The 26,373-nt window shown below is 51.8% G+C and overlaps 2 protein-coding genes across 6 annotated transcripts; both read right to left on the reverse strand.

Annotated features, from left to right (window-relative positions):
* Nucleotides 1-685: 685 nt before the first annotated feature.
* Slc37a4 (solute carrier family 37 member 4) lies at nucleotides 686-6,831 on the reverse strand. Of its 3 annotated transcripts, XM_028866364.2 has the most exons (11): nucleotides 6,749-6,824; nucleotides 6,266-6,427; nucleotides 5,110-5,451; nucleotides 4,245-4,477; nucleotides 3,682-3,925; nucleotides 3,077-3,235; nucleotides 2,782-2,867; nucleotides 2,183-2,296; nucleotides 1,946-2,011; nucleotides 1,494-1,632; nucleotides 686-1,372 (listed from the first exon to the last, which is right to left on the reverse strand). In XM_028866364.2, exons 3-11 carry the CDS (start codon nucleotides 5,255-5,257, stop codon nucleotides 1,206-1,208), a joined length of 1,356 nt encoding a protein of 451 aa, XP_028722197.1. In that variant the 5' UTR covers nucleotides 5,258-5,451; nucleotides 6,266-6,427; nucleotides 6,749-6,824; the 3' UTR covers nucleotides 686-1,205. The 3 variants fall into 3 exon arrangements, with proteins under 3 accessions (XP_028722197.1, XP_028722198.1, XP_028722199.1); XM_028866365.2 differs by lacking the exon at nucleotides 6,266-6,427 and having other exon boundaries at nucleotides 6,749-6,831; XM_028866366.2 differs by lacking the exons at nucleotides 1,946-2,011; nucleotides 6,749-6,824 and having other exon boundaries at nucleotides 6,266-6,631.
* Nucleotides 6,832-10,182: 3,351 nt separating this feature from the next.
* On the reverse strand, nucleotides 10,183-24,217 carry Hyou1 (hypoxia up-regulated 1). Of its 3 annotated transcripts, none has more exons than XM_028866361.2 (26): nucleotides 24,133-24,217; nucleotides 23,085-23,182; nucleotides 22,782-22,875; nucleotides 22,554-22,632; nucleotides 22,274-22,428; nucleotides 22,072-22,148; nucleotides 21,591-21,772; nucleotides 21,209-21,324; nucleotides 18,925-19,117; nucleotides 18,648-18,782; nucleotides 18,444-18,526; nucleotides 18,188-18,320; nucleotides 17,844-18,031; nucleotides 17,440-17,578; nucleotides 15,819-15,879; nucleotides 15,578-15,657; nucleotides 14,982-15,167; nucleotides 14,682-14,854; nucleotides 14,473-14,560; nucleotides 14,247-14,369; nucleotides 13,949-14,082; nucleotides 13,735-13,819; nucleotides 13,348-13,588; nucleotides 13,208-13,258; nucleotides 11,648-11,698; nucleotides 10,183-11,558 (listed from the first exon to the last, which is right to left on the reverse strand). In XM_028866361.2, the coding sequence occupies exons 2-26, from the start codon at nucleotides 23,173-23,175 to the stop codon at nucleotides 11,497-11,499; spliced, it is 3,000 nt and encodes a 999-aa protein (XP_028722194.1). In that variant the 5' UTR covers nucleotides 23,176-23,182; nucleotides 24,133-24,217; the 3' UTR covers nucleotides 10,183-11,496. The 3 variants fall into 3 exon arrangements, with proteins under 3 accessions (XP_028722194.1, XP_028722195.1, XP_028722196.1); XM_028866362.2 differs by lacking the exon at nucleotides 24,133-24,217 and adding an exon at nucleotides 23,987-24,126; XM_028866363.2 differs by lacking the exon at nucleotides 24,133-24,217 and adding an exon at nucleotides 23,790-23,930.
* Nucleotides 24,218-26,373: the final 2,156 nt, after the last annotated feature.

The raw sequence follows: 26,373 nt of genomic DNA on the forward strand, positions 1-26,373 counted from the left end.
CAGACAGAATTTAGCAAATTACCAAATACTTGTGCTTCAAAGCCCTCAAGCCAGTTACTAATGGCCTGAGTTTGGATTCATGCTTTCTGACCTCCCTCCATCAAGTCATTTAACCTGCCTGTAACCCAAAAGTGTACAGTGTTCAGCTGAATGTTGAGCTTGTACTCAACATTTATACTTCTCTTGTCTCACTTCAGAGAAAAATCTTTCCCTTTGCGGGTGGAAAGAGCAGTTACTGATAATACTTTCCTGGGGGCTGGAGAGATGGCTCAGAGGTTAAGAGCACTGGCTGCTCTTCCAGAGGTCAATTCCTAGCAACCACATGGTGGCTCACATCTATAATGAGAGCTGGTGCCCTCTTCTGGCCTGCAGACATACATGCAGGCAGAACACTGTATACATAATAGATAAATCTTAAATATAAATAAATTAATTAGTTAAACTTTCTCGAGGAAAGCTGTGTCTAGCTTACATTTCCTTTTGAAAGGATAAACCAGCCGAGCGGTGGTGGCACACACCTTTAATCCCAGCACTCTGGGAGGCAGAGGCAGGTGGATCGTTGTGAGTTCAAGGCCAGCCTGGTCTACAGAGTGAGATCCAGGAAAAGCGCAAAGCTACACAGAGAAACCCTGTCTCAAAAAACCAAAAAGAGAAAAGAAGAAAAGAAAGGATAAGCCACTGACTGTTTAGTATCAAATCTAGTTTTATTAATCTGTAACAAGTCGGCTTGCCCGCTATATTCCCCCGTTTTGTCCCAGGGTATTGGTGAGACTGGTGGCTTCCTTTTTTCCCTTGGGGACTGAGGTATTGGCAATAACTTTGCCCCCTGCCAAGAAGCCTTGGGGTACAACAGAAAGCACAGGCATTAATGTTCTGCGGCTGCAGAGACAGGTTCATCTCGCTAGGAGATGGGGACAGGGCAGAACCTAGGAAAGGAAGGACAGGAAACACCCTGAATGCAGGAGTTGTCTGACTGCTAGAAGGTAGAAAGAGAAGCTGGTGGAGTCTAAAAACAAAACATCATTTAAATAGAGCGTAGGATGGGGAGTTGTGATCTTATTAGCCACTGATAACTTGCAGCACCAGGGAGGTCCAAGGAGACAGTGTAGACACAGAGAGGTTCTATGCTAACCAGAGCAGCTTCTCCCTTTCCATGCCCTGCCAAGGAGGCTGAGGTTGGGGATGTTCCATAGTGAGTACTCTCTTTACTCTGCCTTCTTGGGTACTCGGCCCATCTTGGTGCGGATATTTCGAAGCAAGAAGAAGACAACTGTGCTGGCTATACAAACCACTTCTGCCACCCAGAAGGCTGTGCTCCAGCTGTAGTGCTTGGCGATGGTGCTGAAGGGTAACCCAGCCAGAAATCCGCCCACTGTTGGGAAGAGAGAAGAACCTGAGCCACAGGTAAGGCTAAAACAGGTAGGCAGTTCTGTCTCTAGCAAGCCTGAGCAAGGCAGTGCCAGGAGGCAGCTATTCCAGAAAGTACCACTTACCATTTGCCATGAGTCCCACAATGGCATGAGAGGTGCCACACAAGTTGGGAGGTGCACTCTCATTGGCTATGACTCCAAACAAGGCAATGGGGCCGTAAGAAGAGAAACCAAACACAGCTCCCAACACCAGGATCCAGATCTGCAAGGGCAGGGAGAGGTGGCATTGAGAATTAGTGCCCACAATTGCCTAAGGAGAAAAGAGTGCCTAGCCCTTAGTCAAGCCATGGTCAGCAGCCATCCTCACCCCACTCCCAATACAGCTGGTGATACAGAGGGTAGTGAGCCAGCCCCAGGGGCCCAGGTGGACGGGGCAGGGGAGGTAAGAGTCATCCCTCCTGAGTTGGCTGTTGGCTGTTTCAGAATTTGTACAAGCTGGGCTGGTTAGGGGCAAGACAGGGGTGAGACAAAAGTGAGACAGACCAGGAGGAAAACCAGAGATATCTTTAAGGCACCTCGTGCTCCGTAAAGCCCGTGAGCTCAGCCAGAGGATGGAGAGCAGGAGTCCAGAAAGCAACGTCCTAGAGAGCAGAGGAAAGAGAAGAAAACCAGGCCCAGAGTGGAGGGGGACACAAAGTGCCAGAGAGAAAGTAAGGTATAAGCAAACTGCACAGGGAGGAGGAGCTGGCCAGGGGAGAGAGTCCTACTTTCTCTCCTTGTACCTTGCAGCTTGCCAGGTTCTTTATATTTACCTTGGGTGAGTCACTGGTCACCGTTACCCGGAAGAGGAACATGGATGCTGCCATGCCAGCCATCATGAACAGCAACAGGCCATGACGAGGGTTCCCATACATAGACAGCCCTGCCTACGGGTACAGTGCCAGCCATATCAGGCCCTCTGAGCAAGGCAAAACACCCCCACCCCTGGACTCTGACACAGCAGGGCTATTGCTGACAGGTCTTTGGCAATCTGTCACAGTTCTTGGCCCCAGACAGCCCTGGGAGGCCCTGGGAGCTGCTTGGTGATCTGAGGCCAAATTCCACAACATCCCTTCCTCCACCTTGGGGCAGGCATGGGACACGTGCTAGGGAGCTGCGCCTAGTCCACTGCACCCCTAGTTTTCTTGGGGCCGAGGAGAAGCCTACTGATAGATTCTAGTTGTCTTTGCCATCAGTTAAAACTTTTCCCACCTGTCTTATCTCCACATCTCAAGCAGATAAGAGAAGCCTGGGGTCATTCCTGTCTCACACAACTTCTGTTGTGTGGCCCACACGCCAGGACTCCCATCCCTCCATTAGGTAGTCCAGCCATGCAAGGGAGATGCAAAGGGCCTCTCTTCTGCTGACTCACCTTGGCCATGGCCCGGTCTGACAGATAGCCGGCTGCAATGCTGCCCACGAGGCCTCCAACCTCCAGGGCACTCATGTAGGAACTACCTGCATGGAGAATTGTGGGGAGACGGAAGGCAAGAGAATGAGAAGATGTTTCCCTACTGAGGTTATCCCAAGATACAGAGACGCACCTCCAAGGGTGCCCAGCCTCAGGGAAGGAGTCAGCGGATAAACAAAAGCAGAACCTGGATAGATATCCCATCTGCATTGGCTCCTGTTGTTCATCCCCTCCCCTGTCCAGACACTCATCTTACCCACAAGGGCAGACTGCCCTCTCTCCTGGATAAGGAAGAACTGGCCCCAGTCTGTACAGCAGGTCTTTACTCCAAAGACTACAAGGTAGCCAGTGGAGAGCACCCAGAGATAGGGGGACAGCAGCAGATCCTGTAGGGTGCTGTCCTCCTTGGATGAACCTGGAGGTAGGAAGAGGCCAAACGGGATTTAGGCTCTGCTCCTGCTGGCCTGCCGCTCCCGGATCACCACCACCACCATTTTAACCAGCTGCATGGCTAGAGTCTGGGCACCACCGGGACGTATGTGACGGGTAACCTTTCAAACCCTCTCTACCCTGCTGCGAAGGCCTCAGCAAATGATAGAGAAACTGAGGACTAGTATGGAGAGAAGGCACCCAAACCACTTGAGGTGTCATCCAGAACAGAGAGGTCTGTGCTGCCAGAGAAGGCCCAGGATGTGCTGGCTTTGACTTAAGGGTGGAATTTTCCTTCCCCACACTCCATTGCCATTCCTTCGCCTGCGTCCTTTGACAAGCACAGTGCAAGGCTTAAGCTAATCGGAACAAAATGGTACCAAGTAAAGGGTGAATGAAGGTGTCTTAGGGGTCAGCTTGGCAGAGGCTCACCCTTTTTGCCCTTGGAGGGGGTAGGGTCCAGATTTCGGAGTCCAACATCAGCAGGTTCATTGTGGATGAGCAGCAGGCAGAGGACAGAGACAACCACGCAGAGTGCCCCAGACAGGGCCAGGGTGCTGCGCCAGCTGTAGCTCTGGGCAAGAATCGTGGCCAAGATAGGTCCCAAACCTCCAGCCAGGTTCATGCTGGTCGACAACACAGCCCACCAAGTGCCAAACTGGGATGGCTCAAACCACTGTGACAGAAGCGGGCAGAATAGGTACCTGGCTTACAGTCCACATTGAGAGAATAGCTCAAGTGCACAGACCCAGAGACTCCAATTACAGGGATGAGGGGTAGAGTGCTTCTACTTGGCAGAGCCGATTCCCCCATCTGCCACCCGATCCCACCACTCTCAGTCTCCTAAAATATCCTGACAAGCGGCAGGAGCTGGCAGAGACCTCCTAAGAAACCTGCTGTGGGTTGGGGTGAACGGGGTGGGTAAGGAAAGGGTGTTCCCAAGTTCTCATTAGGTACCCTCTGCCGCTCCAGACAGGCTTGTGGGATGCACTCACCTTCCTCAGGATCTTCCCACAGGGGGGCCAGCCCAGCCCCTGTGCCAGGCCATTAAGAAACCAGAGAGCAGCAAAGACTGGCACTGTGGAGCTCCACGAGAAGACTACGTTGACCAGACCGACGAGGAGCAGCCCAGAGGAGAAGAGCCAGCGAGCGCTCATCTGATCAGATAGCACCCCACTCACAAACTTGCTGATGGCATAGGCTGCCGACTGGCTGCTGGTGATGAGCCCTGCAGCGAAGGGGAGCAGGGGACAGGCCACCTGAGCAGTTAGGGACAGGGTGAAAGGGGTTCCTTCCCGGAGCAACAGCAGGACCCGTGCTGCAGATTTGACACTGTCCTGCCTGCTGAGCCATGTATACAGGCCCAGGCTGACTTGGGACTTCTCAGCCTCTCGGATAATTCTATCTGCAGCTGTCTGAACTAGAAGGGTGATGTTTTCCTCCCTGGAATTTGCATTTCCCACCTCACCCTGAATGCCAACTGAAGGCCCCAAGAAGTGCTTTTGCCCCACCATGTCTGAACGTGGAGGGAAGGGCTCTAGAGTGAAAGATCTTATTCCTCCTGGAGGGAGCATGGCAGGCCACATCAAATCACGGGTGCTGCCTTCCCAGTGCTCACTAACCTGCAGGTATAGCATGCACCCACAGAACCCCCCTAAATGTGCCTCCCCCAGTACATGTGGGTCACAGGCATACACACCAGATAACCAGCTAGCCTCAGTCCTTCTTCACCCACACCCATGCACATGGAGCTCAGCCTCTGTACGTGGCACATGCTTGACTGACTTCATGCTTATACACACCACACTCCAAACAGCATATCCCACGGCCCACTACCCTGCCCTCCCAGGGTAGGCTTACCCAAATCGTCCTTGTCCAGAGCAATCTCTTCCACCAAGGATGGCATGACGAAGGAGAAGGTTTTGCGGTTAAAGTAGTACAGGCTGTAGCCCCCAAACATGGCTGCGAAGATGACCGCGCGATAATAGCCATAGCCCTGGGCCGCCATGGTAGAAGCAGCGGGCCCAGCAGGCCAGGTCACAGTGCTTCTGAGCACAGCCTCTTGACTGCTCCTGCTTGCAGCTCTCTTGGTGCCCAGATCTGCTGAGCTCTGTTTTTCTGCTCCCTCCTCCACCCAGGCTCTTTATAGCCGCCTTCTGGACAATCATTAAGCCTGGGGCAGCAACTAGGGAACCCAGTGTCCTGAGAGAGACCAGAAAAGAGTGGATTACTGAAAGCCAAACTGGGGGAGGAGGGGGTCCCCGAGGGAGGCGTGCCTGTCCCCACAACTTCTGCCTTTCCCTCCTCTCCCATGTCTTCTTGCCTGTGAAACCAGCGGTGATTAAAGGTTCAGCCTAATTAGTTTTGTCTGCCTGAGCCCAGGGGAGGCAGGGGTAGGATGAGAGAGCTGAGCCCAGTACAGCCTTGCTCCCTTAGTCAATGAACTTTCTCATTCACTCAGGTTCAATGAGGGTTCCAGGTTGCCAGGCATCGTGAAAGGCGCTAGATTGGTTTTTCACCCAGTCTCTTTCAATCAGGACCCTAAAAACCCCACTTGAGCCTTCTAGAGCTGACTGGCCCCAATGCTTAGCACACAATGGGCTATAACTTTGCTAATAGGTATTCCCTTTATCGTGGGAAACATTCTATGACCCCCTCGTGGTGGTCATAGTGAACAGTGTATACACTTCCCTTACACACACAATGATAAAACTTAAATATATAAATTAGGCCTGGTAAGAAATTAATAAAACAAGTATAGCAATACACCATAATAAAAGTTTCTTAAAGTCTATTAATGGTTTATTTATGGAATTTCCCATTTCATTTTCCCACTGCGGCTCGCCTCGGTCACTGAAATGTGCAAAGCACAACAGTGGATAAGAGGTAGCTAAGCTGGATGCAGTAGTTGCAGAATTTTAGCGGGGGGCAAACCCCTCAGTTCACTGTGACATGGAGAAGGCGAGCTAAGGGTTCAGGGTGAGAGCCCTCGGAACTGCCTCTGGGTCCCTATTACCCTGCGACATCAGTCAGGCTTCGGTCCCGCGGGGGTGTGAGCACCGTAGCATGTCACCGCGGCTTTCCGCTCGGCTGCGAGACCGCTGGAGCAGAAGGAGTGGGCGCGAGGGAGCCGCACGCAGCCTCGGGAGGCCCCTCGCTTTGGCGGTCCAGGGTTGGCCTGTCAGGATGGGCAGGCGGCGCTGATCAGCACCTGCCCTGCACCCAGTGTCCTCAAGCCACCCGGGACACCCGACTCCAGCCTGGGAACTGCGGGTCCCAGGGACAGGAGCAGGAGAGCCGCGGTAACAGAGCGCTGCAGGCACGAGGGCGCGGCGTCTGCACGACCCGCTGTCCCTAGCCTGTGGAACTGTCGCCATGCCGGAAGGGCAGTTACAGGGACAGCCTCCTCCGCAGTCGGAAGTCAGGGGAGCCCCAAGGCCCCAGGATTGCCCTCCGGTCCCGCCCTCACTGGCGCCCCTCCCTCGCATGCCACCCCTACCTGGACGGAGGCGGTAACCACACTAGGACGGGGGCGGGGCCTGAGGGAGGCTGGTGCGCACGCACAGAGGTGGGCGGGGCTCGGCTTAGCCTTGCGACTGATGGCTGTCGCCCTGAGATTGAAGGCGTCACCCTGCCTGTTATGCAGCTCCCTGCGTAAGGACAGTGACGCTTATAGGCTGAGCACCACATGTCCCTTTACGTTCCACCGACTATAGCGTGCCTCCAGTTACCCGTGCACATTCAGAAAACTAAAATAATCCCTGCTTGTAGGGACTTGGTATTTTCTCTAAGAAAGAAATGCAGTCTACAGCACAATTGGTAATTTTACGTCGTGGTCAAGCTAATGGGAATAGAGACAAAACAAATAGCCCTAGCACTTAAAAGACACAACCCTGACTAAACTTTGGGTTCTTTTAAAATCTTTTTAATGGTCATGTATGCATATGCGGGGCGGGAGTTTGCGAGCATGGTGAGAGGCCAGAGGGCAGCCTCGGGTGTCATCCTCCTCCAGGATACTGTAACTTCCTTTGAGACCAGTCTCTCATTGATTAGGGTAGGCAGCACACCTGGCTATTTCTTTTTCATATGGGAGCTAGGGATGGAATGTAGGTCTGCTCAAACTCTTTACCATCTGAGCCATCCCCAGCTTCACATTCTAATCCTTGAGCCACGACTTTATGGAGACACGGTTATAGCCCAGGCGGGCCTGGAACTCTGGGTGATCCTCCTGCCTCTGCCTCCAAGTATCTAGGGTTACTGACATGCCTGTAACCTGACTTGGACCCAGCAGACTAATAGTGGCCTTGGGCAACTGTTCACTGTCAGCTGCCAACCTCAGACCCTTTGGAGGCTCCACAGATGATTTGCATGAGAGAGCAGGAAAGTTAAGCCTGACCTTGACCAACTGCAGTCTCAACTACTCAGGATGAGACAGGAAGTTCACAAATTCAAGGCCTACCTGACCTACAGAATGAGTTCAAGATTGAAAATGAGTACTTTGGCAAGACCCTATTAAGAAAAAAAAAAAAAAGGAGGGTGGAGGGCTGGAGAGATGCCTCAGGGGTTAAGAGCACTGCTTGCTCTCACAGAGGTCCTGAGTTCAATTCCCAGCAACCACATGGTGGCTCACAACCATCTGTAATGGGATCAGATTCCTTCTTCTAGTGTACATGAAGACAGAGCCCTCATATACATAAAATACATGAGTAAATAAATAAATCTTTAAAAAAAAAACAAAGTACAGTGAATGTATATCAGTTTAAGAAAAATTATATACTTGTGTGTTCGTTCAACTGGTGGACAAAGGCAGGTTAAATAAGTGCAAAGTAAATCCTCTTTGGAAACCCAGAACTCACTGTGCTACCAGCCTTGGGATTAATTTTTTTTTTTAGAGTTTGAGGCCAGCCTGGTCTACAGAGTGAGTTCCAGAACAGCCAGAGCTGTTAGAGAGAGAGAGAGAGAGAGAGAGAGAGAGAGAGAGAGAGAGAGAGAGAGAGAGAGAGAGAGAGAGAGAAGGGAGGAGAGGGGGAAGAGGAGGGGGAGGGGGAGAGGGAGAGAGGGGGAGGGAGAGGGAGAGAGGGGGAGAGAGAGAATGAGAATTCCCATCCAGCTGTGGAGGGGCCCCAAAACAGCTTAACCACACAGCAGCCATGACAGGCTTAGGAGCCCAGACACCGTTTCTGTGGCAGGCTTATTGGCAGGCCACACACACTCAGATCCAGGAAAAGCTATAAGCTGACACCACGCAGGAATCCAGCCAGGGATGGGGAAGTACCTAACATCCCCCAAATTCCAACCATTAGATAGTCCAGTCTAGTACACACCTATTTTTGCTTTACAGACACCCTTAGACAAATGCCAGCCAATCAGGGTCCTGGACGCTGGAAATCCCTTCACCCCAAGCTCTGCTATGGTAAAAGCCCTACCCTGCCTGGGCTCAGGGCTCTCTGCTCTCACTGCTGTGTGGGACAGACAGACCGAGCCCTGGAGCTTGAAAAAAGGCTCTTTGTTTTTACATTCAGGATTCGGTCTCTGTGGTAGTCTTTTGGGGGTCCCCGAGATTTGGGCATAACACCAAGTACTGTGCGTGCGTGCGTGCGTGTGTGCGTGTGTGATGGAATGGGAGATTCCCTTAGTTAGGCACAGATGTGTAACCCAGCACTTGGAAGACAGATGGTTCAGCAATGAAGAGAACATACTCTAGAGTACCTTAGTTTGGTTTCTAGCACCCACGAGGTGGCTCCTAACCACCTGTACCAAGACCCTTTGGGTTCATCAGGCATCTGCACATAGGTATACATACTCACACATATATGTATTAAAAGCAATTTTTAATTGGGGGTGGAGGAATGACTCAGTGGTAGGAATACTTTCTTCCAACAACCTGAGTTTGGATCACTGTACCTAGGCTAGGTGGCTTACAATCATCTAACGTCAGCTCCAGGGGATCTAGTATCCTCTTCTAGCTTCTACAAGCACCTGCATGAACACATGATATGCAGAGACATGCACACCTATGTATATGTGCACATAAAATAAAAATTTGGCTTTTATTCCATATGTTAAAATTTAAAAAATAAGAGGGTTGGGGATTTAGCTCAGTGGTAGAGCGCTTGCCTAGCAAGCACAAGGCCCTGGGTTTGATCCTCAGCTCAAAATTTTTTTTTAAAAAATAAAAAACAAGGGGGCTGGAGAGATGGCTCAAAGGTTAAGAGCACTGAATGTTCTTCCAGAGGTCCTGAGTTCAATTCCCAGCAACCACATGGTGGCTCACAACCATCTATAATGAGATCTGACTCCCTCTTCTGGTGTACAGGCAAACTTGCAGAAAGAAACCTGTTTACATAATAAATAAAATAAATCTTTAAAAAAAAAACTTCTCTTATTTAACAGATGTAAGATGAGGGGACAATTAAATGTATGTATTCCCTCCCCTTGTATCACCCCTGTAATTACCACTCAGATGAAGGGATCTCTTTATTTGGGGAAGTCTCAAACCTACTCCACAAAGTTTTAAGAATAATATTGACTTCCCAACAAATGTTAACATTGTAAAGTTTACCTAATTTCTCTGCATAAATATTCATAAATACGCCCATTTCCAAGGCATATGAAAGCTGCTGGCATCATTAAACACTAATTTCAATTTGGGGCCGAATATTACTGTAAAAACAAGGCTATTCTCCTATACAGCCACAACACCATTGTCACACTCAACACAAGTCATGAGTGTGTCAGAAATGTAAGCATGTTGCCAGGTGGTGATGTATACCTTTAATCCCAGCACTCAGAAGGCTGAGGCAGGTGGATCTCTGAGTCCGAGGCCAGCCTGGTCTACAGAGCAAGTTCTTTAGATGGTCAGAGTTACATAAGAAGCCCTGTCTTGGGGAAAAGAAAAGAGGTTGGAGAGGAAGCAAAACACATAATCTATAGAAAAGAATATTTTATTGAAACAGTTTCTCAATTAACAATGGAACAAAGTACAATTTGATTCAAACCTGTCCAACCAGCCTGAACTGCTAATGAAAGAACTCAAACACACAGGAGGGGACTGACTGCAGGACCTTTAGGTCCCTCTGCCAATGTGGCAAAAACAGGGAGGTGGGGTTGTTGGGGGGGGACGGGGACGGACGGACAAAATGACTGACATCCCAGGTTTGCTTTGCCCCAGAAGTGGAGTAGCCCTAGCTCCTGCTCCAGGTGCAACACTGGAGGACAGGCACTCTAGACGTGGGCATAACGGGAAGGGGCTTCCCTCCTAGCAGGGTGCACTGGGAAGTTGAACCCTTACCCCTCTTCCTTACCCACAAGCCTGCCTGAGAGTGAGGTGGCATTTTTACATTCACACCATGGTCTCTCTGTCCCTCAGTCTTGGGAAGGGGGCTCACAGTAGGTAGCACGTTTTTTTGGTCAGCCCAGGGGGAAGAGGGAAAAAGCATGAGAGAAGGGGTAGGTGTCCCACGAACTGGGATAAGGATTACAAGTGCCTGCAGGATACTTGCATCCTTGCCAACCACTCTACATACTTTCCTGGGCCCAACAACCCACAGCAGGGGCTACAGGGCTTTCACATTGTCTCTCCTTCCATTGGGCAGTGGATGCCCTTCTCACTTGCTCCCTGCTTGCTCTGGCCACCAGGGGTCGCAGGAAGCATGAGAGCATGTTTACACAGTTCTGATGATGAAAGGCTGGGGGCTAAAGACCACAGCCCAGTGTATACTGGGAAGGCAAGGACAAAAGAAGAGGCCAGGAGGAAAGGCAAGGGAAGAGAAGACAGAGGAGAGAAAAGAGGCACTCAGGAACCGAGGGCGGTGACTGAGGCTCTGTAGACACTGGCCCAAATCGGACACTGATTCTGTGGAACAGGAAAGGATGTCAGGATGCTCAGAGAAGACTTGAGTACTCTCTAGTGTCTCAAAACACCCTTCCCACTACCAGGTCTCCAACAACCACTGGCAGCCATTCTCTCACTTACCCACAGGCAAACGATTAAGACATAATAGTGATTTTTCCCAAACACAGGGCCAGAGAGTAGGAGACCGGAGGGCAGAGCTGGGGACAGAACTAGATCCGGTTTCACCCATGGGGCTACTCCAGAGGGACTGCTGAGCAGCCGCCTCCTGTCCCAGCTGAGAGGAGGAACTTGAACCTCTAACGGCAGGACCAACCCCAGCCCCAACCCTGACGTGTAATAAATAGAGGTGGCAGGAGAAGGGGCTGGAGGCAAGTGGGGGGACAGGGGTGGGGTTATAGTTCGTCGTTCTTCAAAGGCCGCTTCTGTCCTGCCGTCTGCTCTTCCTGTTCAGATTCTGCGGGATGGTGGAAAGAAAGGAGAAGGCTGTTCTTCTCTCCCTCTGCAACCCTAACAGGCTGCCCAGACCCTGTGCTTCTCTCTTACCTGCTCCAGGACCTCCTATTTCCAGAGGCTCAGAGTCGGCTGTTTCCGTAGCTGCATTTTAGAAGGAAAATGTCAGTCACTAAAGAAGTAAAACGCTAATATTGAGTACACAAATCCAGATGGTAAATATTACAAGATGTGTGAGACACATTTAGGGGTCTCTGCCTCCTTTTTCTAATTTGTTTTTGTTTTTCGAGACAGGGTTTCTCTGTGTAGTTTTGGTGCCAGTCCTAGATCTTGCTCTGTAGATCAGGCTGGCCTTGAACTCACGGAGATCTGCCTGGCTCTACCTCTTGAGTGCTGGGATTAAAGGCATGCGCCACCACTGCCTGGCTCCTTTTTAAAATTTTTATTAAATATTTATGGGTGTTTTGCCTACATGTATGCCTATGTACTACATATGTGCCTCCGAGGCTAGAAGATGGCCTGGCTCCTCTGGTCCTGGAGTTAAGACAGCTGTGAGCCATCCTGTAGGTGCTGGAAATACAAACTGGATTCTCTGAAAGAGCAGCCAGAACTCTTAAGCATTGAGCCATCTCTCCAGGCCCTTCCCCCGCACATTTGTGAATTTTAAGTTAGATAAATTCATTTTATGTATGAGTATTTTGCCTGCAAATATGTATGTATGTGCACCACATCTGTGCTTGAGTGCTTGATGCCTGCAGAAGACAGAAGAGAGCACTGGACCCCTGGAACTGGAGTTACAGATGGTTATGAACCCGGGTCGTCTGCAAGGGCAGTAAGTGTTCTAACAGCTCAACCATCTCTCAGCAGCTTTGGCTGTCCTGGAACTCAGACTGGCCTCCAACTCAGAGATCTGCCTCTCCTGTGCTGGGATTAAGTAAAGTGCCACCATGCCCAGAAAATCTTTGCTTGAAAAACCAACAACATGGGACAGCCGGTGGTGGTGGTGGTGGTGGTGGTGGTGGTGGTGGTGGTGGTGGTGGTGGTGGTGGTGGTGGTGGTGCACGCATTTAATCCCAGCACTCGGGAGGCAGAGCCAGGTGGATCTCTGTGAGTTTGAGGCCAACCTGGTCTACAGAGTGAGATCCAGGAAAGGTGCAAAGCTACACAGAGAAACCCTGTCTCAAAAAAACAAAACAAAACAAAAAACAAACCCCAAAACCCAGGATGTGTATGTTTTGCCTGTGCATGTGGAGGCCGGAGACTGATGCAGGGTTTCTCCCTCACTGCTTTCTACCTTATACGTTGAAGGAAGGTCTCTCACTTGAATCCAGAGCTGCGATCCATCTAGATTAGCTAGCCACCCAGCTCTAGACAACTGTCTCCTCAACATTCTGGGATAAGTGGGCAGTATGCCTACCTGGCATTTATATAGGTGCTGAGGATTTGAACTCTGATCCTCACTGTGCAATTAAACACTTTAAACACTTTACCTACTGTCTCCCTAGGCTGTCTGTGCCTTTTTTCCTTCCAAAGAAAACTACTCTTAAAACTTAAAGACCACCCACAATTCACGGGCTGAGCAGAAATAGACCATGCTTGACATTCGCCTGCCCCCAGATTAACGAAATGTCCCAATCCAGCTCCCCCACTCACCAGTCTCTTCTTTGTTAGGCTCTAAAATGGGCTTTGCCTCTTCAGTCTGACCTGGAGGGAACCAAGAGTTAGCCGCAGCCCAGGAGAGATGGGGAGCTTTTCTTTGCCCAGTGACTGGAGCCAAGCACCCTCTCCCTCACCTGCAGGTGGAATGACCTTCTCCCCTTGGTCACCAGCACTGGCATTGACGGGAGGTTCTGTCCGGGTGCCATTCTTGTCCTTGGGCCGTGGCCGGGGTTTGGTGAACTTGGCCTTATTGAGGAGATACTGTACCTCCCGGTCCAGGGCCATCATCTTGGCCTCAATGTCTTTCGAAAGCAGCACAGGCTTCTCTGTGGCAGGAAGCTTGGCCTGCTCGGCCAGAGTTGCATTCTTCCAGGCCTGTGGGTGAGGCCAGGGAAGACTCAGAACTAGCCACAGATGTGGCAGGTGTCACTTTCAACCAGTTAAGGCAATTTCTGTTGACTAGTAATCACCCTGCCATCCTTAGCACCCCGGGGTACCAGTCACATGGTCAAAGTGATTACCCAGGTGTCATTGATGACTTTCTCTAACGTTGTCATTTCCACCTCAGTGAAGATCTGGTCCATCTCCGGGATGAGCCGGGCACCCCTAGAAGCCAAAGAGGAGAAGATCAGCCTAGGGCAGAGGGCCTGGCCAGAGGAGCAGGAAGCTGACAGAGGGGGGGGAAATCATGGGCTCAGCAGGACTACACAAAGAAAGGAAGCAAGGAGTACTCACTTGAGGAAAATGCTAGAGTGGTTGAGGAGATTATCCAGAGCTGAAAGCCGTTCTGGCCATTTCTTACGCTCTTCCACCCGAAAAAACAGCCCTTGGCATAGCTTTCTCAGCTCAGCCAGCTTCTCCTTCAACATCTGATGGACAGAGGAGGAGGAGGAGGGTTGAAGTGGGAGCAGGAGCACCCTGGACCCAGTCCTGCATCTTGCTTCATGGCCTGACACCTCAGCTCTTCTTGCTCTGGCCCTAGAAGGGGAGACCAGCCCTCCCTTTGCCTGCCACACCCCAGGGGGCCCCTCACCACAGTGGTGGCCCCGAATCCCTCATCTTCCAGCCAGTTAGACGCAGCGCTGAGTTTGCCCGAGATCTCCTCCCGCTGTTCCTCAGTGGACACTTCCTGGTACTCAGGTTGGTAGAGCTTGTCCTGGTAAAGGACACAAATGCAGTGAGCTTTGGGGCAAGGATCGGAGCCCACGCCCCTAAGGGTAAAGTACGGGGTAGGGAGTGCTGCTGCCCGGCTCGCTAACCTGGGTCTCAAAGATGAACGCTTCCAGGCTGTTGGCAGCTTTCTCCCTTTCCTGCTTCTCTAGGTCTCGGAGGGTCAAGTCCTCAAGTCTGCACAATGAACAAAAGGCAGGGGGGGTAAGGTGGGGTTAGAACCTGGAGCCCTTCCAGGATCGCCTTTCCACACCCACCCTGCTCACCTTACACACTTACACATACACACGGCACTTACTTCTGCACAGAACGAGCCAGCTCATCCTCTGGCAAGTCTGGCAGGTCCAAGACAGCCAGCTCCACACCTATCTCCTCCACCATTTTCTGCTTCCGGGCAGGTTTCTGTTTTTTTTCTTCCTCGGGAGCTGGAGGGGCACCCTCAGGCCCTGCCTGCCCCTTCTCATCTGGCTTCTGAGTGGAAAGAGCAGTGACGTCAGGACAAACATTGGCTGCCCGCCTCCTCCAGGGGGCAGGAACAAAGCGGCTCCCGTTTACTCTCAGCCCCTGGACCCCACGGTCTTCCTCTGCACCAGCTCACCTGGGCCCCAGACCTGTCTCCACTTTCTTTCTCTTCAGGTTTTTCTCCCTCAGGGGCCGCATCACCCTTCGGCTCAGCGGGTGGAGGCTGAGAGGTATCTTCCACAGGGGCTTCAGTTTCCTCCTTAGGCTCCCCCTGCTCTCCAGGTTCATCCTTGCTCCCCTCGGTAGGGCTCTCCTCTTCCTCCTGGGAGACAATTTCAGAAACCCCAGAGGTTATATACACCACTAGCTGAGCCCATGGCCATGGGTAGCCTTGACCATATCTGCTCCTCTGCTTGAAAAGGAAACATGGCTCATGAAGAAACCTGGGGACAAGCAGATGATACTGTGGACAAACAGTCAGGGGCTGTTGCAATTTGCAGAAATACAGGTTAACAAACGGTAGGTAGGCGAGAATGAGAACAATAAGCCTTAGGCTCTGGTAATAGCTCCATCTAATGGAGCAGGAGTAGAGCAACCTGTCACAGGCTGAGGAGAAACAAGATGAGGACCACTGAGGTCCAGTGAGTCCAGGCAGCTGGGATGCACCCCCAGACTCTGCTTCTGTCTACATTACCCAACCTCCTGCTATTCGCCATGCTTTTCTGCCCTTACCTGTACAGAATCAGTACCGTTCTCTTTGGCATCTGATGAGGAACCACCTCCAAACAGGCTGGAAATGGTGTTGCCAAGTTCTAGGAAGAAGGAAGCCCAGAGGTTCAAGAGGAAATCAAGCAGCGAACCCACTTCCTACCCCAACACCAATGCCATTACCTCCCCCAAGCACACATGTGTTTGTTCACTCTCGCTTGCTCACACACACTTGCACACACACAGGAGCCCATCTGCATCTTACTGGTAAGAGTTGATTCTTCCTCTGGGTTGTCCTCCACCAGGGTCTCAAATACAGACTCCACCTATTTTGAAATAGGTTCAAATAAAGAGCTGCATAGTAACCCACACTGTTCCGTAAGCATGCTGCTTAGGCATACACTAGGAATACAAAATGACTTGCAGCCCTGGGAACTACTTTCTCACCTTCCTTTTCTAGGACTCCTGGATGGCCACACCCCTTTAAGTGCAGCCCTCTCAGGACGGCTCTCTCTCCTCTCCTTACAGCCCTCCATGTCTCCACTTGGAAATGGACCACAGTTTCCCAGTGTGCCAGAAGATATTAACTCAAAATTACTCTTTAGAAATGGGCTTATCTGCTGGGCGATGGTGGCGCACGGCTTTAATCCCAGCACTTGGGAGGCAAAGCCAGGTGGACCTCTGTGAGTTCAAGGCCAGCCTAGTCTATAGAGAGGTCCAGGACAGGCACCAAAACTACACAGAGAAATGCTGTCTCAAAAAACCAAAAAGAAATGAGCTTATCTGGAGGCTGAAGAAATGGCCCAGCAGCTAACAGCATAGGCTGATTTTCCAGAGAACTCAGGTATATTCCCAGCACTGACATGGTGGCTCTAACTCCAGTTCCAGAGGATCTGACACCCTCTTCTGGTCTCCTTGAGCACCAGACACACGTATGATGCAGACATATGTGCAGGCAAAATACCTATATACATTTTATTTTAAATTAAATTTAAAAAGGGTTTTCTCGGCAGGGCAGTGGTGGCGCACACCAGCACTTGGGAGGCAGAGGCAGGTGGATCTCTGAGTCAGAGCCCAGCCTCGTCTACAGAGTGAGTTCCAGGAGAGTCAGAGAAACCTCATCTCAAAAAACATCAAAAATAAAATTTTAAGGTGTTAGGGATTTAGCTCGGTGGTAGAGCGCTTGCCTAGCAAGCACAAGGTTCTGGGTTCGACCCTTAGCTCCAAAAATAAATAAATAAATAAATAAAATAAAATTTTAAAAAAGGGGGTGGGGAGGTCCTCTGGGCTGGCAAAGTGGCTTAGCAGGTAAAGAGTGCTTACTCTCACCAAAGGTAAAAGGAGAAAAAAGCAACTCACTTTCTCTGGCTTCCACACGTACTATGGCATGCCTGCACCCCACCCTCCATCATATACATACATACTCAAAAAGGGTTAAGGGTTGGAGAGACGGCTCAGCAGTTAAGAGCACTAGCACATGCAGGCAAAACACACAAGTTACAAAAAATCTCTATTTCTCTCTAATAAAGTTACAGTGATCGCCAGGCGGTGGTGGCACATGCCTTTAATCTCAGAACTCAGGAGGCAGAGCCAGGCAGATCTCTGTGAGTTCGAGGCCAGCCTGGACTACAGAGTGAGTTCCAGAAAAGGCGCAAAGCTACACAGAGAAACCCTGTCTCAAAATCCCCTCACTCCCTCACCCCCCAAAAAGTTACAGTGATCATCAACACGTTCTGGTCACGAAGAGCCCCACTGTGTTTAAGGCCAAGATTCATTAGATCTGCTCCCAAAATGCTTTGTGCTTATCCCATGAAACCCACTCTGGGAGGGCGGTGGGACCAAGGTTCACCAGCCCTACCCTGATAAGGGTCCCCATTTGCTCTTACCCTATCTAAACTGAGCACCCCACTCTCATCCAGGTTGAAGTGGGCCTTGATGCCTTTGGACTCATAGTCGGGATATTTCTTGAAGCTCTCTCCCACACCTTTTAGCTTCACTGTGGTCAGATTCTGAGAGCCAAATACCCTGGTTAAGAAGGAAAAGAAGGGTTTGAGGAGACCCACTTGCCCCAACTCCAACTCCAGACCACGTGGCCTGCTGGCATGAGATGTCAGGAGCCCTACCCAGGACACTCAGAAGTGTCTCCAAGACAGGCTGTTCACACCTTGACCCCAGCCCACTCTCAGCCCCGTAAGCCCCACACTGCCCTCCCCATCCTTAGGTCGGTCATCCATCCGGCAGGCACACCTCCCACACTCCCTGGAGGTGCCATCCTGCCCCCGCCCCTCACCGAAGATCCTCAGGCCCCAGGAAGCCCAGGTCACCGTAGTTGATGTGGAAGTTGAAATCATGGCTGTAGCGGTTAAAGGTGATGACTTTGCGCTGAGGGTAGGGCCCCATTCTGGAGAAGAGCACACGTTTGTTGTGCTTCAGGCTTCGAACCCCAGGCTCGTCCTCCACCTCCCTTGTGAACTCCACCTACACAGGAGGCAAAGAGAAGGTGCCGTGGAGGACCAGGGAAGGTTCTGGGAGCAGGGGTGAGGAGGGCACGGGATCTCTCTCGGGACAGGCTGAGGTGAACAGAGCTCTCACCAGGAGAAGCAGAGGGAGCCCTTGTCACCTGCTCCGGCTTACCAGGATGGGGTAGATAACGGCATCCCGCACAACAAACGGCTTCACCTTGAAGGCTTTGCTGAGGGCCGCTGCCTGGTACACAGCGCCCATGGCGGCTGCTTCATCTGCATTGATGTTCTTTCCTAGCTCCTCCCTAGGAGACGCAAGCTTCAGCATCACCCACTGGGGAGCGGGTTCTCTCCCCTCATTCCTGCAGCTGCCCAGCCTACAGCGAGGCGGACCTAGACTCCGGGCCTAGCTCCCACACCATACTCACTTGCCCACAGCCTTCAGCAGCACCTCTTGAACTTTGGGAACGCGGGTGGCCCCGCCCACCAGGATCACCTGCTCAATCTCATCCTGCAGAAGGGGAAGGTGAGATGCAGGAGTTAATGCCCTTTCTCAGAACTGGCCTTTCCCTGACCCCTTGTGGGCGTCGTAGGCACTCCGGCAGGCAGGCCTGCCTCGCGCATGCCCTCACCAAGCTCATCTCCGCACTCTGGAGGGCCTGCTGGACAGGCCCAGGCACTCTCTCAAACAAGTCTGCGCACAATTCCTCGAACTCCCCTCGGGTCACTTTTGCCTTGAAGTCCACATCGTCCATCAAGCCCTCAATCTGTGGGAAGAGGAATCTGTTCAGAGGCTCCGACCAGATCCTGCTCTCTGGGCCAGAGCAGACAGAATGCAAGAAGAAAGGCTCTCCACCCTTGTGGACTGGAGCCACTAGCCTGCCCTCCACCAAGCTCCTATGCGGGCACCTGTGCCATGTGATCAGCATTGGCACTCAGGACCGTTTTCAAACGATTGGCTTCCCGAAGCAGTTTGGCCATGGCACGTGGGTTTTCCCGAACATCCTTGGCTTTCTGGCCCTTGCGCTGCTCATTGAAGAGCTGGGCCAGGTGTTCCCGCAGCCGAAGCTCCATCTCTAAGCCACCCAGGGTGCGGTCAAACCTGTTCAGGGAAGGGAGCAGGTAAAGTGTTAAGAACACAGTCGAGGGCACTCCCCCTGGCACAAGAGACAACAGCACTGTGCCTGCAGCTCTCCACAGCACAAACAGCAACTCAGAGTAGCAGCTCATCTCCCCAGCCACTCGGCAGGCTGACTGAGGAGCCACTATTGGGATGTGAGCGGCAAGAGAAGGGGAGAAGGAACAGATTCCGAATGCCAAGGAGTTTACGATCTAAAAGACCACTGACACCCCAAATGTGAAATCACATACACGTTTTGAAAAAGAAGCACTCAGGCTGGGTGGTGGTGGTGGCAGTGGCGGCAGCGCACGCCTTTAATCCCAGCACTCAGGAGGCAGAGCCAGGCGGATCTTTGTGAGTTCGAGGCCAGCCTGGGCTACAGAGTGAGATCCAGGACAGGAACCAAAACTACACAGAGAAACCCTGTCTCAAAAAATCTAAGAGGGGGGGAAAAAGGAAGCACTCAGCATTAGGGAGACAGAGGCAGGTAGGTTTCTTTGAGTTTGAGGCTAGTCTGCTCTACATACAAACTCCCAGGCCAGCAAGGGCTACACAGTGAGACCCTGTCTCAAAATGAATGAAGAAAAGTAGAGGAGGTTAGTGGAACACACACAGGAAGTCTGCACTCCTCAGAGCAGCCAGAGAAACTTCCCCTGAAGCAGCACACTGGAACTGAAACCTCAAGAAGAGCTGGAGCTGACTAGATACGAGGAGAGTGAAGAGGCTGGCCAGGCAGTGGGGGCGCAGGCCTTTAATCCCAGCACCCGGAAGGCAGAGGCAGGAGGATCTGTGAGTTCCAGCCTGGTCTACAAAGTGACTTCCAAGATAGCCAGGACTGATACATAGAGAAAACCTATCTTGGGGGGGGGGGGGGGAGTGAAGAACATTCTAGACAGAAAGAAGAGTTTTGCTGAAGACCCTGCAACAGGAAGTAGAATGCATGGCAAGCGCTAAAGAACGACAAATATATTCTTTAAGCATAAGAGGAGCCAGGCATCATGGCTCATGTCTTTAACCCCAGCACTTGGGAGGCAGAGGCAGGCAGATCTTTTTGAGTTCAAGGCCAGCCTGATCTACATAAAGAATTCCAAACAGCTAGAGCTGTGTAGTAAGACCATCTCCAAAACAGAATAAAGAGCTCAGCCACAGTTACAGGAGGCGGGGATCAAACAGGCCCAGCAAGATCACTGAAGAAATGGATTACTAGCATAGTGGTATTTCATTTTCTCTTTAGTGGTACAGTGGATGAGACTAGGGCCCATGAACTGTAAGTCAGCCCCCAATGCTGAGCTACTGTCCCGACACCAGTATCTTAAGAGAACTTCCTACCTGAATAGTGAGGAGCTCAAAAAGGAGGTTCTAGAATTAGAGAGGCTTTGTTTTTTTCATAGGGGGTGTCTCATGTATTCCAGGTTGGCCAAGGATTCCAAAAATAGCTGAAGATGAGTTTGAATTTCTGATCCTTCTGCCTCTACCTCACAAGTACCAGGATTATACCTCCTTGCCTTATTTAGGAAGGCTTGTTTTTTAAATTTTGTAGGTCAGGAGACAGAGGCAGGACTGCCAGAAGTTTCTGACAAACCTGGTCAACACAGTAAATTCCAGAAACAGATAGTTCAGTAGCAGAATGCTTATGTCGTGTGTGTGTGTGTGTGTGTGTGTGTGTGTGTGTGTGAGAGAGAGAGAGAGAGAGAGAGAGAGAGAGAGAGAGACCGAGAGAGAGACCGAGAGAGAGAGACCCTAAGTTCAACCTCAGTAAAAGGACACAGGGGCAGAAAGAGAAATAACGACAGTGCAAGGCATAACCTCAGTATGTCAGGAGAGCCAGAAGCGACTGCACCTGACACTCAACCTGTCTGTACTCCCGTGGACTTCCTTAGAACATGTTCGGGAAGTTACCTGCTTCGCAAACTCCCTAAACTGTCCCCCCCTCTCTCCGGCTCTCACTTCCTGTTTGGGAGCAGCCTCCCACAGGAAGCGATGCTGTGTCCAGGAAGTGTGTTCCTTCAGGGATCATTAAAAAGGCACCTGAAATCCGGGAAGAAAGCCCCTCCTGAGGTCTTAGGAACTCACCCCACGCCTCGGATCTGCAGCTGTGGCTGCATCCCAGCCTCCTTGGTCTTCACGGTTTGGTAGGTCACAATGGTGCACACAGTGCTGCCCGATCCCATGTCATAGAACATGACATTCTGTGGAGACACCAAGGGCACTGTCACGGGAACCTTATCAAATAAATGCAGGATGCCTGTCCCCCTGCCTTCCTGGAAACAAAGAGCTGTCGTCTTTTACCATAAAGCTGACCAACTCCAACGGAGACTGAAGGGAGGCGACTGCCACACTTTGCCAAGGGATGGCCATGCAAACAGGATGCAAAGCGGGCCAAGGACCCTGCATCCTCAGACTGAGCCACTGTGCATCCGGCCGCCCGTCCAGAGGGGAGGCCTCCTCGGCTCACCTGTGCAGTGGAGTTGATATCTTTCCGGCGGAAGACGCCGTAGCTGAGGGCAGTGGCCGTGTTGTCGTTGATGAGCTGCAGCACCTTGAGGCCGGCCATCCGGGCAGCCTGCAGCACCGCTCGGCGCTCGGCCTGGTTGAAAAAGGCTGGCACGGTGATGACTGCATCTTTAATGGGTTGTTCTGCGGAGCACAAAAGAGCAGGATCGCACCAACTGTAAGCCTCAGACCAGCATTTCCAGACTCAGTACGGCTGGCTCGGAGGCAGGGAATTCTCTGGCTGGGGCCTATCGCATAGACTACAAGGTGTTGACTGGCCTTCCCTGCCCTCTCCTCACTAAATGCCAATAGCTCCAGTCTGTGACATTCAAATGTATCTTCAGGCACAGTCCAACTGTCACCAAGAAATAAAAGTGCCCCTGCCCGACAGTCACTGCAGATTTTCGGGGGCCCGCGGCCACTGGCCCCATCTTGATACTCACCAGCAAAATCTTCAGCCAAGGAACGGGAGTAATTCAGAACCATGCCCAGCACCTCCTCAGGGGAGAATTGTAGCTGCCTGAGAAGAGGAGGAGTTGAGACCAGGGGAGCCAAACACCAAGACCAATAATCATGAACACGTGCCAACGTGGAGCCCAGAGGGCTACTGAGACCACCTTCCCCCGCTGGACACTGGACACTCACGGACTGATCTGGAAGCGCACCGTCTGCCTCTGTGGGTCAATGTTTAGCTCATGTTCTGGGAAACGTTTCCGATACAGAGCCACATGAGGATTATCTGCCTGCTTTCCTAGGAGGTGCTGGAAATAACGGAGCGTAGCCTTTGGGTTCTTGATGGCCTGAGAGGAGAAGGTCCAGTGGGTTCTTAGGTCCAAACTCACCTCAGCTCGCCTCTTGACATCACCACGGTAGACAAGAGACCAGCCTCTGGAGGAGCCAATCAGGCTGTGGAGCTCCTACTCACCATGCCTGCTGCGCTGTCACCCAAAAACCTTTCATTTTCTTTCAAGGTCACAGTCACTGGTGTTTTCCTCCGAGATTCCCTAAGGAAAAAAAAAAACAGCATTTGCCTAGCTTCCTGCAGCACGGTATGAACCTAGGAGCCTCCCCATCTCACAACGGGCTCAGCCACCCAAGTCTGCTTTGGACACTACAAACTAGATACACACCCTTGACACAGATCTAGCCTTACTTGTTCAAGACAATCTCCATGGGCACGCCAGGCTTGACAATGGCCACCTTCATGGATTCACTGCCCAGGTCCACAGACATCACAGCCAACGTGTCTGAAGGGAAAAGAGACAGTATGCTTGTCTGTTAGTTCTCTGCTTCCCACACCGTCCTGGGTTAAATCAAATAAAGCAGTCTACGTTCTATGGAGAAACATGGCAAAGACAAAGAAAAAAGCCTAGATCCAGCAGCCCCACACACCCGAAAAGGCACCTCTTCTTACGACTAATTTACTGTTCTTTGGATCCCTCTGCCAGGTACATACCGCTCAGTGCCAACAGGTCTGCCAAGAGGATAGCCACCAAGGCCCAACAGAGCAGTCTCCTTGGCCTCTGTCTTCTTACTGTGGCTGCCATTATGACCCTGGCAGAGAAGGAAAAAACACTTGTAACTGGATGCTCTGTGTGAAGAAGGAAAGAGAACCACATCCCAGAACAGACACGCTCAAAGATTGCTATCTGTTGCCCTTTTTGGCTAAAAGCAGAGCAGCTTGCTCTCCTTCCCTTCTCTCCTGAGGAGTTTCAACCATTCTCAACATCCCCCCACGTGTCCCACATTTGGGTCTGGGCAAAAGGGCCTGGATCCTTAGCTCCACCACATCTTTAGACAGACAAATAGGAAGGAGACTTGACCTTCTTTCCGTCCATGCAAAGGCAAGTAACTGGTGCACCACAGCACTGTGCGTGCTGTCAGACCCCTGGAGCTGGGCCAGGGACCCCTCGATACCTGCTCAACTACCTCACACCTGGAGCTCCCCTGGTGGTGAGGAAAGCCAGGATGAGCCTGGACAGGAACTGGGAGGTGATGACGTTGGGGATGGCTGGCATGGAAGGGCCTGTCCCCTCCTCTGCATCCCTTGAGTATTGCCCGACCCACCCTCCTTGCCCATCCCACTGCTGGGTCCTGCTGCCCACGCAGACGCGGTGCGGGCTAAGGTTACTGACCGGGAGAGTGTTCACCTAAACCTCACCTGACGAAGGTGGAAGATCCCACTCCCGGAAATGGATTCGGCCCACCCCGAGCAGCGAGGGGGCAGCCCAGCGACTGAATTGTAAGGGCCGAAGGCACCGGTATCCGTGCGGCCCTCGTTCCCGCTACCGGCCCGCCCCCGAAGCTAGCACGCTGCCTCCCCTAGGAGCCGCGGCCCGGCTGCTGCTCCATCCTCACCCCCGCTCGCTCTGGCCTTCAGCTCCTGCGGCCCTGGCTCCAGGATCAATGCAGCGCGGACGTACCCACACGGCCAGCAGCACGACCCCAAACCCAGGCCCTTCACAACTCCCCTCCGTTTGCAAACTGTTACAGTAGCCACCAACCTCTCCGCGGCGTCTCGCGCACCAGCCGGCCCCGGACGCGGCGCACGCTCATTGGCGCCTCCGCTGCCCGGCCCTGCGCCGCACACCTGGCCCCACCCCTGCGGCCCGGCGCGCGTTGCCATTGGGCCACGTCGTAGGCCCGCCCCCTCTCCGGCTCCGCCCCCGAGGCGGCCGCGGGGCCGGAGCACCAGTTGGAACAAAACCGCCGGCGCCGGCTGCGGATTGGGCCACGTCACGGTTCGCGGCCGGGCTGCTCCTCGCGGGACTTGTGCCAACCTTAGGGCTAGACGCTTCGTTGCGGAGGCCCAGTGGAACCCCGCGTGCGAGCAGGTGCAGTCTAGGGTTCGGAGCTCTCCAAGTCGCCTGGGGCGTCCGCGCGAAGGAATGGAACTGCGCTGCCTTCGCTGCGGCGTCGCGGAAGAGGCGCGTGCGTTTGGCAGCGCTAAACTGCCCTGGGCTTTGGCCAGACACCAGAGGAACGCTGCATTACTCCAACCTTCCTGTCCCATTGAGGAAACCTAAGCCACAAAAATGATGTTCGCTGATGGACCGGAGATAACCGTGTTTGTGACAGAACTTGGCTTTAACTCTGAACTCCATTAGTAGGAGAGATGATATTCCAAACTGAAACAAGGCTTCATTTGACTATATTATGTACATCATTCGTGTATTTCTGTTGCGTTAAGTCTCGTGTTTTCCTTTCTGTGTATCTGCTTGGGTCATAGAACTAAAGTTCTAATACACCCATCTCCCCAACTATTTTTCAGTCCTCTCTCCCCTTTCTATTAAGTTTTGGTCCGGTGGAAATACGGTCCTAGGAAAGTGCGCAGACTTTACAGCACCGTTCCAAAGAAAAAAAAAAATCAGTATTCAAGTGATATATAAATTAGAAATACAGGGGTTGGAGAGATCGCTCTGCGCTTAAGAGCACTGATAGCTCTTCCACAGGACCTGGGTTCAATTCCCAGCATCCACGCGGCAGCTAACAACTGTCTGTAACTCCAAGATCTGACACCCTCACACAAACAGGCAAAACATGCAGTCAAACCACCAATGCACATAAAATGAAAATAAATAAATTATTTAAAAAATAAATAGAAGCCAGGTGGTGGTAAACATCTTTCATCCCATCATTCAGGGGGCAGAGGCAGATGGATCTCACTTTGTAGACCAACCAGACTGGCCTTGAACTCACCGAGGTCCGCCTGCCTCTGCCTCCCCAGTGCTGGGATTAAAGGCATTAAAGGTGTGTGCCACCACCGCCAGGCCATTTGTTTTTTTTTTTAAAACAAGGTCCTTCTATGCAGTGCTAGTCTGTATTGGACAAGTACTCACTATATGTTATGCCCAGATTGCGGGTACCCCCAAAAGACCACCACAGTGACCAAATCTTGTATGTAAAAGCAAAGAGCCTTTATTTCAAGCTTGAAGCTGGGTTTCTCTGTCTGTCCAACACAGCAGTGAGAGCAGAGAGCCCCTAGCCCCGGCAGGGTAGGGTTTTTATCATATTAGAGGTTGGGGTGAAGGGATTTCCAGGGTTCAGAATATTGTCTGGGGGTAACAGCAAAAAGGAGAAATAGGTGTGTGCTAGACTCAAGGATGTCTGGCTCTTTTATCTAACATTATCTAATGGTTGCAATGTTTGGGATGTCAGGTACACTTCCCCATCCCTGGGTGGCTTTTCCTGGATCTGGATGTTACCTACTTAGTGTCTGGGCCACTAAGCTTGTCAAGGCAGCTGTGTAGTCAAGCTGTTTTGTGTCCCGTCCCCCCCCCCCCGTCCCCCCATCCCCCCCCGTCCCCCCACCCCCCGTTCCCCCCACCCCACCCCACCCCACCCCCGCACCAACATGTAGATGAGTTTGGCTACTGACGATGAATTTGAAGCAACCTACCTGCCTAAGATTCTGCCTCTTGAGTGCTGGGATTATGAGTATGTGCCACTATGCCTAGCTTCTGTTTTTGTTTTGATTCTATTTTGTTTTTCAGTTTTGAGGCAGGGTCTCATGTAGGCTCACCTTGGACTCAGTCCTCTTGGCTCCACCCCTCCATTGCTTAATTGCATGGAAAAATATTTTGTTTCTCAACAGTAACTCCACTTTTGCTCAAAGAGGCAATACATTACTTCCATCCTTATTTCTTTGCCCCTGGAGAAACTACAGTGAACTATGTCCAATGGTTCCATGCACTATTAAACCTATCAGTTGATTGCTCATCTGGAGGCTGTTTCCTGTTCCTAGG

This window comes from Peromyscus leucopus, chromosome 7 (genome assembly GCF_004664715.2).
Source record: "Peromyscus leucopus breed LL Stock chromosome 7, UCI_PerLeu_2.1, whole genome shotgun sequence".
NCBI lineage: Eukaryota > Metazoa > Chordata > Mammalia > Rodentia > Cricetidae > Peromyscus > Peromyscus leucopus.

Bases quoted from the DNA above. Each gene is read 5' to 3' on its own strand.
- Slc37a4 (XM_028866365.2), bottom strand. From the start codon at position 5,257: ATGGCGGCCCAGGGCTATGGCTATTATCGCGCGGTCATCTTCGCAGCC. The intron at 3,236-3,681 runs GTGAGCCTCTGC...TCCTACCTCCAG, and splicing joins CCCCTCCAAGGGCAAAAAGG to GTTCATCCAAGGAGGACAGC. The intron at 2,868-3,076 runs GTAAGATGAGTG...TTCTCCATGCAG, and splicing joins AGGGCAGTCTGCCCTTGTGG to GTAGTTCCTACATGAGTGCC.
- Hyou1 (XM_028866361.2), bottom strand. From the start codon at position 23,175: ATGGCAGCCACAGTAAGAAGACAGAGGCCAAGGAGACTGCTCTGTTGG. The intron at 22,149-22,273 runs GTGAGTGTCCAG...TCCTCTTCTCAG, and splicing joins GTGCGCTTCCAGATCAGTCC to GCAGCTACAATTCTCCCCTG. The intron at 13,589-13,734 runs GTAATCACTTTG...CCTCACCCACAG, and splicing joins AAGTCATCAATGACACCTGG to GCCTGGAAGAATGCAACTCT.